The sequence below is a fragment of the Empidonax traillii genome, unplaced genomic scaffold (assembly GCF_003031625.1).
Source record: "Empidonax traillii isolate 1590-97213 ecotype Southwest subspecies unplaced genomic scaffold, ASM303162v1 scaffold938:size279490, whole genome shotgun sequence".
Lineage (NCBI taxonomy): Eukaryota > Metazoa > Chordata > Aves > Passeriformes > Tyrannidae > Empidonax > Empidonax traillii.
The window spans coordinates 46,745-58,847 of record NW_020956131.1 but is presented as its reverse complement, the minus strand read 5'-3'; the positions used below and the strand labels follow the sequence as shown (position 1 = coordinate 58,847).

The window sequence follows — 12,103 nt, the reverse complement described above, 5'->3', positions numbered from 1 at the left end:
AATGTAAAAATCCCAGTACTAGTAACTCTAATTTAATTTAAATAAATAACCGTGATTTTAAAGACTAGTTGGGCAAGAGTATCCTACAGGGTGTTGACACCCAACTTCTTTCTGTAGAAGCTGAGTTATAGTAGTGCCCATTTATGATCTAGTGAGAAAATCTGCAATTTAATTAAAAACAGAAGAAATAAAATCCTTCATAAATGAAAGTTAATGGTCTCTAATTGTGTATAGCTGAGGAAGAGTACAGAGGAGGATGTGTGACCCTTCTTTCCTTACAATACCCTGGAGTCTCTGGTTCTGGGAAATTGCATGATGATTATTTTCTTTCAAATATTTTATTCTTGTGTTTATGTAGAGATCCACTTAATAATCCAGAGCATCAGGAACTGGGGCCTGACTTTTCAAAGCAGTCTACCAGCTCCAGAAACCTCATTCGTTGGACACTCACCCTGAAAAACCTGAGGTGATGCTTCCTTTGAATGAAATCATTATTGTACCATCCAGTGTCCATTTTTAGCTGCAACTTAACATACAGAGTTATTATTATTAACATAATAAAGGAGTCACGGCCAGAAAACTGTCAGAATAGTCAAGTGTCTTAATTCCTCTCCACCTAATGCAGAAGCAAGGCTGGATGGGCTGGGACATCAATGCAACTTGAGACAAGAAAGGCACATCAAAAATGCTCCCTGGGGGGTTTCAGGCACAGTGGAATCAGACCAAGCAGAATTGCATTCACAAATTTCTTGTTTCCCATAATAATGGTTGTACTCTGAATGTGCTTTCCCTTGCATTGCTGTTGAGTTCTCGTTGCACGGTACAAAGCGGAAGCCTCAAGGACCATCTCAGCTATTTTGGTAGCTAGGGTGCGGGATTGCTTGTGTCCAAACGAGGCTTCAGACATAGCCTGATAATACTGTTTGTTTTCCTGAATGTTTTTTATTCTACTACACTATTTCTGAGGCAGGTTTGACCTTCTTGTAGTATGCAGGATACAGGATGCAAGAATCTACAAGGTGAAGCAATGCTGCCTTCTGCCTTGTTTTCTATGTGCAGCCTTTGATTTGCTCTTTTGACTGCAGTAGTTTTCATAGAAAAGTGTCACCAGAGTGCCTAGAAGAAGTCTTTTCATTGTGCATTTGTAAGTGGAATTTTTTCCTCGTATTACGTTATTTTGCCCTTCTCAACATTACTCGCCTTTGCTCACTGATTTTCCAAGCCTCTCTAGTGAAAATGTTCAATACTGTATGTCTCTTATACATCTGTGGGACTTGGCTGTTGTCCAAAAGCAGGACACAGACTCTTCCCAAGGTTCCTTGAGGCCCCAAATCCCATACTTAAAGAGATCATCTCTTACTCCTCTTTGAAAACAAAAAAGTTCTTGGTGTCTTGATTTACTTGCATGTAAATATACTGCTCACAAATATATTTAAGTATGTCAGTGCATTGCCCAGGCACCAATACTTGTCCAATGCCTTACTGGTAATCTCATAAGAAACTGAGCATAGGTCCTGTTAATATTTTAGCCAAAGCACAAGTATATATAAATGAAAGAGACTGATTAATATATCATGATGACTCCTTCAATTATCTTTTCCATTAGCGTGGAATTCATCAAAGTACATAACGCTTGCACAAAGGCACTTCAGATCTAGCTGTCTGATATGCAAGATCTAAACAGGGGATATGAAAAATCTGTTTCTGACCCAACACACAAAGAACATTATTCTTCAAAGTCCCAAAACAAAGAACAGCTCTGAAATACTCATTTGTGAGCTCGTCATCTAAGATTGCTTAGTGGTCATCTAAATAATCACACTTTGCCTATGGTGTCTATACATTCATTCAGCATGAAGACTTCACAACAGATTTTTTTTTTTATGCTCTTGCCATATTTTGGTAGGTAGTTTCTGACATCCTAATTAGTTCAAATTAAATTAGACATTTAGTCTTCTGACATCTGGAACAGTGCCTGCCAGCTATTTCCCCTCTCTTTTTTTCCCGAAAGAGATAAAATGTTAGGTTATGTGCTAAAAAGCTCATCTGCATGCCTACAAACGAGCACAGAGACAATGGCAGGTGTGGGAAGCCAAATAATATGCTCCCTCAACTCACCCCAGACCCATCATGGAGAGGTTCAAAGGCCACCACAGGCCCACCTCCACATGCCCAGGAGAGCACAGGGGCACAATTGCAGGTGGTTCTGGGAGGACACAAGCCCCTGTATCCAGACATAAAACCCATCACAATGAGTCAACAGGAGTACCTTTAGGACTGGAGCAGATTACCACCTAAGGATATAGGATGCATTATGAGACCCCAGGGAAGAGCATTTGGGCGTAACAAAAGATTACGAGTGTGATGTTTGCTGGAGAATCCAAAGGTGGGGAAAGGGAGAGCTCAAGAATATTTGAGGAGGAACAAGTGTAGGAACAAATGATATAATGAGTCATAAAAGGACAAATGGGACTGGCCTTGTGTAAACAAGGGCTGATTGGTATCCATTGCTTGGTCATACCCTGTTCCTGCTCAGTGCAGTCTGGCATGTCTTCCAATGAAACTCTTGTTTCTAACTCTTTTCGTACCTCAGCATCTCTATCTCGTGCATATGCGTGGCTGGAGGTCTAAAAGCCAATGGCTCAGAAGTGGGAGGAGTTGTGTGTCTGCACTGCAAAAACAGGCAAGACCAGCAAGAGTGAGTGTGTGATCACCTGCAAAGATCAACCCAGAGCAGCCAAAGAGTGGGTGGAGGGCCCTGACAGTCAGGTGCATGTGTGTGTGCCTGCACGTGTGCCACTGTGCCATCCTTGTTGGGTGTACGTGCGCACATGCACGTGTCTGTACCAGCAGCTGGAGTGGGACTACAGCGTGGGGGGCTCGTATGTCCAGGTGAAAAAAACCTGGGATCCAGTGTTTTAGCCCAGTTGTTGGAGGGATCCACCTTACATATATGTACATAATTATTACTACTAATTTATTACTCCAGCCTGATTAGCCAGAGAGGTAAGGGTCCTCTATGAGGCTGTGGGTGCTGTTTGTCTTGGTGTGAGCACGAAACACCTCCATCAGTGCTGATGTGCATGGCGTGCAACGTGTACATATACAGACGTGTTGCACATATAGACATGTATGCATGTAGCTGGGAAACACGCTCAGCCTCACTACGGATTGGACCTCGGGCATGGAGCTGTGCAGCTTCATCCCTACCAGGCTACTGGATTTGGCTCCCCTAGCACAGTCCTCACAGTAGCCTGATCCATGGCCAGGTAGCTCCTGTATCAGAGCTACCCTGAGCCAGGGCCAAACTGACCCACACAAGCCATAGCCTGTGGGGCCTCCAGGGAAAACGTGTTCCTTCACCACCTCTCACCTACATGTGCCACTCCTTAGAATCTTCCTGGACACAAATAAATGCAGAGCTTTGGAATGTCACTTCTGGGTCAGAGAGACCCATCTCAAACAAACTTAACACTGATGCTTTGCTTCTGCTGACCAAACACCTGACTGTTCTCTATATCTGCACTGATTTATGGTCCAGATTCTGTCATATCTGCATCCCTCAAATCCACCTTAGATTTTTCTCACAACCAAGTTCAGGGAACAACAGTCCTCTCCTGTAGATAAGAGAGAGGAACATTGCTTGCTTTTGTACTAATTGTCCTAAAAGTACTGATCATAATATTCCTTTCAAAAACAGTACTTCTCATAGAGACTGAGTTTTAGAGGGCTGGATTCAAATGAGATTTATGTTCTAAACAGAGCACAGAGGTAGGGAAGAGCACAAATGGAAATTTGAAATCTACAGGAAAAGAGTGAATGAGCTTGGGAAGTGTATGCCTTAATACAAAAATGGATGTGAATGTATTAAAAAATGTTAATTTGAACATATTTGGGAATATAAAGATTTTTAGAAGTAGTACTATACAACTAATATTAGGATAGTGGGACCCCTGAGGTATAAAGGTGGAAGGAAACTTCTAATTTAATTTCAACGTCTCTGAATTCTGGAAATGTTTGGGGGGATTTTTTGCCTCATTTTACCCTACACGTTCCTGAAATCTGATGTAACATAATTAATGCCTTAATTTTCCAGACTGTGTTTTTTCCCGTTGTTCTCATTTTTGCCTCGGTTCCGGATAAGGAAAGAAATAGCAGAAAGGGGTTGTTTTACATAATCATCACCTGTTCCCGTCTTTCCTATTTTTCTACGACTGCTCAGCCTAAAAGACAGAACACATGATTACTCAGTGAAAGCCCAGCAGCCATGAACTCCATCTGATTTGCAGCCTTCAAAGTATTATTTGTATAAAGACAATAAAAAAGTCTTGTTCCTTTATAAGGATGACTGCAAGGAGTTTGATCTCAGAAAAGAACAGCAAAGATTTTCGTTCTCTGGCTCTCAAAAATGACTCAGTAAGAGATTTTGATCTCTATATTGTAAATTTGATATCCTGTGGATCTCCACCTCACCTATTGAGTTGCCTGTTATATTACACTTTTCAGGCTTAATACGTGATTGATTAAAAAGCTTCATTTCTTCTTGCTTTTCTATATTATTCTGCACTTAAATGTTTCAAGGTCATTATCAGCCAGACTCATTGCTGTAAGAGAGTTCACTTAAACCGCTTCTGTGTTTTGTCTTAGGTACTAACTGCTGAAATGTAAAAAACTCCTGACACACACCTTTTTGTCCCGATGTAGGCAGGTTTTTAAGGATATACCTCAAATACGTGTCGTTCCCCTAAAGACAAAAAGGTTCCCAACACAAGAAGAGAAGTTAGTACCTACTTTACTGCATAAATGCACACCTGTTATTTTCCTACACATCTCTGGGTATGGTTCTTTTCTCTGAAACTGTCTGTTCATTTATCTACTAGACTCCTGAGACAAGGAGTAGTAACTTTGGGTTTTTTTCCTTATACTCTGGTCAAAACTTGAAGATTTTGGGCTATTTCCTTGACCTCTTTCTTTGTTACAGGCTCTCTGGCAGAGAAACCTGTTTTTCAATCTCTGCTACAGTTCAATTTAAAAGGAATGTTACCATTTGCCTACAGAATTGCTCTCAGCCATGCTGCTCAGCCTTAGCTGCTTCTACAAATCACAATGCTTGTTCTCCAATGCTAATACTACTTGTGTTTTTCACTTTGCTCCCTGAAAGAAGAGCTTTAGACTGATCTGGATTTTCAAGTTAAAGATCTAACAATATCCTATCCTTACAGATCAAGAGAACACAGGAATAGCACGTTTGCATCAGAAAGTGCATGGAGTGCTCTACTAATTGGCTTTTTGCAGGAAGAGGCAGAACAGGGTGGAAATCAGCTGCTCCAAATAGAGTCATCCCTACTGTACATAGCCCTGCTGGAAGCTGAAGGCCAGGCCAGTTTCCTCGAACACTCTGGCAGTGAATATGGCAGAAATGTGCACATTAGTCTTTTTTTTTTTTTTCTTTTACGCATGCGGAAAAGGGTAACCTTTGTAGGCTGCTACACAGCTGCATGAAGGTTCATTGCAAGTGATTTCCCCTCTCAATTTCTATATTCTACATCTGTGTTTTATTAATTGGAAGAGTGAGAAATGGCTCTTAAATAGAATGGAGGAATACTAGGAAAATAGTGCAGCTGCAATCAGCTGCTCCCACAATGGCAGCTACTGTTGAACTGTCATATGCCGCACAAGCACTTGCAGTCAGCAACACTATCACACACATATTCCTTACCAAGAAATGTGGGAAGCACAAAGCTTGCAAATGTCTGTTCAACTTCAAACATCAGTGCCTAAGAGACATTTGTCTTAAAAGCATCGAGTGCATGAACTGAAGGCAAGAAATAAAAGAGAAAGGCATGCTACTTCTGTAATGAAAGACTGAAACATCATGAGCTTAAGCACCTTTAGAGTTTACCTGCAGGATCATGAAGAGGTTCCTGTGACAAAATCACCAAGAGGCAGGGTCCTTTAAGCCATTTACATGGGAAGACTGACATGAGGTGGACAGTAAGGACAGCCTCTCCCACCATCCTTCAAAAGGCAGAGCATTGTGCCTAGGCACAGCAAGGGAGCAGAGAGGCAGGACAGTAATATCCTCACACCTCTTCAAGAGAGTCTTAACTTTACTGCCACATCCTGAACAGCTTTTAAAACCTAGGTTCAACCAGGACACACTCTGCCAGTCACAGAGAAGTGAAGTACACACGGGACACTCTATCCACCCTAAAACACTTTATGTGAATCCTGGAACACGTTTTACATATTTATATTTTCTGGCACTGAGCAACGTTTGCCCTACATTTCTTCTCTTTCACTGCAAACAGATGCATGTCCTCACTCTACCTATCTCCCTGTGGAATGGTTTTCTGAACAAGACGCTGCTGCTCCAGTAGTACAAGGCCTTTAACAAGCAGGTATCTCAGCAGGGCTCAACTCAGCCTCCTCTCCTCTGGCACCAAGTCACTCAGTGCAGCTTCCACACCGTCTTCCCAACAGTGAACATGGCTGTCTGAAATGCTTACTTGTGCACAAAGTTCAGAGCCTCAGCATAAACTTAGAAGGATAATTTCTTGACAAATTAGTTTCTCAGCAAAATCCTTACATCACAACAGGGAACTGGGAGTATTTGCTGCCAGTTGCTGAAGATGAAGGTATATTCAACAATGTGAAGAACACAAAGCCCAACTCTTGAACCTCCCTGCTCTCCAAGTCCCATAACTTTGTAAAACTGACAGAAGACTCAAGCCTCTGGAATTGCCAAAAATACTAATTTTACAGTTTCATTTTCCATTTTTTATACGCACAAGAAGCCTGGTGAGAAAGAATTTGAGGTAAACAAAATTCATTCTACATGACCGGAAAATCACAGTTGAAAATAAGTTAAGCACTGTTTTATATTACCTTGTTTTTTTCATCCTATAGATGCAAAAAAAAAAAAAAAAAAAAATTAAAAGGAATATAAGCATTTCAAGCAAAGAAGATAGTGTTTTAGAAAATTCCTCTAATCACATTTGTTTTTAATAATTTAAGAGGGTACTTTCATGAAGCATAGTATAGTAGGTCTCTTTTTTAGAGGTATGTAATTTTAAGGCAAGTTTTCTGTATTTCTTTAAATTACTGAAAATGCTTATTTTCCACTGCTTTAATTTGTATCTTACAGACTTCCTTCTGCCCATGACCAGTTCAGAAGCACAAAGGGTCAGGTTCTTTACTAGTCAGTTAGGTAAATAAATCCTTATTACTTGAATGACTCTCTGAAGAATAGCAGGTAGACAAACTATGGAAGATTTTTTCAGTCTTGTAACAGCCCACATCTAGCATACACACATACAGTTTTAAAAGAACATTGCTTACAGTATCCACCAAGTGCTAAAATAAGTTTTGTTTGCTTTTAAAGGAGTAAGAAAACTATTAAAAAAAACCAAACTAAAAATTTTATTCTGGCACTACATGAAAATAGTAAGAATTATACCTAACAGTACTAGTTACAATGAAAGTAAAGCTGCCTGTTAAAAAATTAACTACTGATTGAAGCTTGCAATTTCAGCCTTCACCAATTGCTTTCTTGAGTGACTCATCAAATCAGTGTTACCTAAAAAGTCAATACTGAGAAACCAGATAAACCAATAAATACTCCTTTCAGTCACACAATTGTTACCACTCTTGAGAACACAGTCAAGCGTTTTATTGTTTATACTCATTTTCATTTACACATAAGAGAAACAATCAATGCAGTTCTATCACAGCAGGTGGACCATATCCTGAAACTCTGCTGAGTATGTATAGACCTGTCTTAAGGTCCAATCAGGAAGGGAGGGCAAGGAGGAAAAAAAAAAAAAAAAAAAAAAAAAAAAAAAAAAAGAAAAAACAGGAGGGAAGTAGGGAGGCAAGAAATTTCACTAACATCAGTTAATTCATGATTCATGGGTATTTATTTTGCAGGTGAAATTGCTCTTCTGAAAGGGCAAACTGCTTCACTTCTTTACAAAATACACTTAATAATGTAAGTACTTAGAGAATTATAAATTTTGCAGTGGTTCATGCGGTAAGGGTGTGCAACCAACACAAAATGGAAAACATGGTTACAACATCAAACTGCTACTTCTATTCCCAGCTGGTTTATGGAAAAGGTCATTGGACTTCTTGATTTCTGCTCTTGAGTAATGGAGTAGAATCAAGAAGTATTTATTTTATAAAGGCAACTATGAGGACAGACTACAGGTATGCAGTGCAGTTGAACAGGTCTACAACTTTTGTTTCTAGAGCATTTGTTATTGTTTTGAAATACAAATATAACTTCTGCACACTGTCACTTCTCACACATGTTCAGCTATAGGAGCCATTTACAGAATTCACTGCGATGTTCCTATTTTAAAAGCTGCTTTTTTTCTCCTCTTGGCCTCCTAGGTGAAGGGAGCAACTCTTTTCACTGAAATAAATTACAGATGTGCAGAAGTACAACTACGCTACCAACACGGACAGAGACAACTGTGCTCTTGTGCACACCCCTACAACCGGTCGGAGAACAAATTAAGAAGTTAAGCCTGCAAAATAAATGGAGTTTACTCTCAAACTTTTTTCTTCATTCCAGATGAATTATAGACCTTGATTCGAGGCTGCCCTCTTTTTTTGCAACTGATCTGCGTGCCTATTGGAACAGCATCTCTGCCAGAGTCATTACACTGAAACGCAGAGCTGAGCAGTTTGGTGGCAGTATGTATTGACGTTTTTGCAGCATCATGAGTCTGGCAACTGGGCTTGGGGAAGTTTCAAGCAGTGGGTCTTTACAATAGCAACTTGATTCTGCAGACAAAAAGCAAAAGATTGGCAGAATTATTAAAGTATCACAATAAAGGCATGTATGCATTCTGCAGAACCTGGCGCCCAGTTCAGCGATGAGCTGGCAGCCACTGCTGTCAGAGGCGCGGAAAGGCAGAGCCCCTCCGCGTGCGAAGAGACACATCGAAGTGACGGGTCTCTCACGGGGGCTAAGGGGCAGCTTTCCCCTCGGGACGCCTGCTCGCAGCCGGCTCCGCTCTGCAGGAGCAGGTGGAGCCGCCAGGAAGCCGGAAAGAAGTAGGGCTCGACTTCGCCAGCAGCCTTCATCTGGGGCCTGTCCTACCTCCCTTCCTCGCAAAAAAACCCCCAAAACCCAAGAAACGACGCTCCGCGAGCACCGGGTCTGCACGACTGCTCGAAAAGGGGGCTGCACCCACAGCGGCCCCTGCAGCTGCCGCCGGGAGGAGGCACCGGGAGCGCCGCCGGGGGGACCAGCCCGGTCCCGGCGCTCTCCGGGGAGCTCGGCTGCGGGCTCGAAAAGCAAGTACCGTTTAGCACTAATTGGCCCAAACGCGGGCACTGGTACGCGAAATGGCGGCAGACTGGTTTAATAGGTGGAGTAAAAGGCAGATTGCCGTTGAGTCACTCCCTGCGAGGTGGGGGGAGGCGGGCGGGGGGCACACAAGGCACACACACACACAGTGAAATGTCAGGAGCGTGCAGCATCCCCGCTGCTCGCTGCCACTACCGAAGGGTCTGAACACCAGCTAATTGTGGGGTCGCACCCCCTCTCTCCCCCTTCCCGCCCCCCCCTCAGCCCTTCCCGTCCCGGGCACCGCGGCTCTCCGGGCAGGGGGTGGCGGAGCGCGGACCTACCTGTGGCGCCGGGCGCGGGCGTGCATGGGGGCTGCCCCGGAGAACACATCGCATTCAACATCTCAGCCTGTGCATCGGAAACGTATGAGTTTGTGAAAAGCTTGTTTGAAGTCTTCGTTAGACATAGTATAGATGACAGGGTTGATGAGGGAGTTGAGATATCCAAGCCACGTGAAAAAGTCAAAGATGGCCATGTGGAACCAGCAAGCGTCCTTGCAAATAGGCAACACCAGGCTGATGATGAAAAAAGGCAGCCAACAGACGATGAAGGCTCCTAAAATAATCCCTAAAGTCTTTGTAGCTTTCCGCTCTCTAGCGGCCGTCAGCTTCTTTTTCTCCAGCAGGGCATCCGAGACCTTCACCTTCACCTGGTTCATGTACACGGGGGAGCCCGTTTCGCTGCATCCCTCGGGAGCCTTGGAGTTTATGGACGTGACGGAGGAGGTCGACCCTGGGGAGTCCGTGATTAACTGAGCCCGCGTTAGTCTTTTACCTGCTTTCTTTGGCGTCTGCTTCAAAATCCGCGACCTGGCTTCCACGTAGATCCTCCCGTAGAGGGCTATCAGAAGCAGAGTGGGGAAGTAGAAGGCTCCTACCGTGGAGTACACGGTGTAGAGGACGTGGTCCGTGTTCACCACACAGTGAGAGACCTCCTCAGCCTTCGCCTGCCGCCAAAACAAAGGGGGCATGGAGATGCAGATGGAGAAGATCCATACCAGTGCGATCATGCCCGCTGCCCGCTTGGGAGTCCGTTTCGTGGAGTACTCGACGGCGTCGGTGATCGCCCAGTAGCGGTCCAGGGCGATGACACAGAGGTGCAGGATGGACGCCGTGCAACAGGTGATGTCCGAGGACAGCCAGATATCGCAGACTATCTGACCCAGCTTCCACTTGCCGGTCACAGTGTACACGGTGCTGATGGGCATGACGAGGATGGAGACGAGGAGGTCGGTGACGGCCAACGAGGCGATCAGATAGTTGGCCGGCGTGTGGAGTTTCCTCGTCTGGTAGACCGTGGCGATGACAAAGGCGTTGGAGAGCACCGTGGCCAGGGTGAGCAGCGCCAGGACGACGGCGAGCACGATCTTCCCGGAGAGGGGGGTGGCATCTTGGTAGATCACTTCCTCGGCGCTACAGTTTTGGTAAGAGTCGTTGGCGGACACCAGCTGCGCCCGGCAGGGGCCGGTCGGCTCCATCCCTCCGCGGCCGCCGCCCCCGCAGACGGCGGGACTCGGCGCGGCACGGCGGGGCCGCTACCCCGGCAGGACCCCGTCGGCGCCGGGGGAGGGCTGCAGCATCCCCGCGCCGGCACCACCTCCCGCCCGCTTGCCCGCCCTTCCGGGAGCACCGAGCGGGCTCCGCGGAGCCTCACTCCCCACGGGCGAGGGAGCAGGGCAAAGCGGGGGCCAGGCGTGCCCGCTCGCCCCGCCAGCTCATCGCTCCGCCGCCTGCCCGCGGAGCGAGGCGAGCCCCAGACATGGGGCTACCGCCCCGGCCGCCCCTAAGCGCAGCCCCGCCGCCCGCGGCTCCACACCGTGTCTCGACGGGCGCAGCGGCGGCGCCGCATGCCCGCGGGCGGCGGCCTCGTCCCCCGGGCTGCGGGCGCGACGGCGGGGGCTGCGAGGGCAGCGGAGCCGCCCCGCCGGGCCGTGCCTTCACACGCAGCCCGCCGCAGCAAGTTTGCAGCCGCCGCCGCGGGCACGGGAGGAGCAGGAGGAGGAGGAAGAGGAGGGTCCGCGGGAGGCAGAGCGGGAGACCACCTCCCATTGCGCCCCGCCGCGGGCCATGCTGCCGGGGCCCGGCCTCCGCCCAGCGCCGGCAGCCGCGGGCAAGGGCTGGTGTGAGGGAGCGGCGAGCAGCCACCGCCCCTTATATAGCGGGCGGCGCGGCTCCGCCAGCACCGAGCAACCGGTGCTGCTGCCGGGCGGGCTGCCCGCGGAGGAGGAGCTGCCGTCGCCTCCCTCCGCCCTCCCTCCCGCACCCACCAGCCGTCCGGCCGGGGGGGGTGCCCAGCTCGGCCCGGCTCCGTGCACCGCCCCACCGCTGTCCCCCGCCCCTGTCCCTGCAGGCGTCGGGAGGAGCCCGGGCTCGCTCCCCGCCCCACCGGGGCGCAGCCCCTCTTCGTCCATCCCGCCTAGGGGTGCTGTGGCGCTGGGAGGTTGCGGGTGCCCCTTGGTCCGGCGGTTGTCCCCATCCCTCTTTGCACCGTGCCCTCTACGCCGCGGGGTTGGGCGATGCCAGACGTCTCGGGGGCTGTACTGCCCGCCGCCCCGTCCCTCGGCGGGTGGCATGTGTCGCTCGGTGCCGAAGCTGGGCGTGCGGGAGGGGCTGGGGCGACCAGGACGGTGCGGGACAGGGGCGCAACCGGAGCGGGCCGGCTTCTCGGGTTCCTCGCCCTACCCCGAGGGGCTGCGCAGCGCAGTGAGTTCCGCTGCTGTGAGTACGCGTCCCACCGCATCAT

General features: G+C 47.5%; 1 protein-coding gene across 1 annotated transcript; it reads right to left on the bottom strand.

Moving 5' to 3' along the window:
- Window positions 1–7,650: 7,650 nt before the first annotated feature.
- HTR1B (5-hydroxytryptamine receptor 1B) lies at window positions 7,651–11,506 on the bottom strand. The gene is made up of 2 exons (XM_027903160.1): window positions 9,643–11,506; window positions 7,651–8,790 (listed from the first exon to the last, which is right to left on the bottom strand). The coding sequence occupies exon 1, from the start codon at window positions 10,836–10,838 to the stop codon at window positions 9,705–9,707; it is 1,134 nt and encodes a 377-aa protein (XP_027758961.1). The 5' UTR covers window positions 10,839–11,506; the 3' UTR covers window positions 7,651–8,790; window positions 9,643–9,704.
- Window positions 11,507–12,103: the final 597 nt, after the last annotated feature.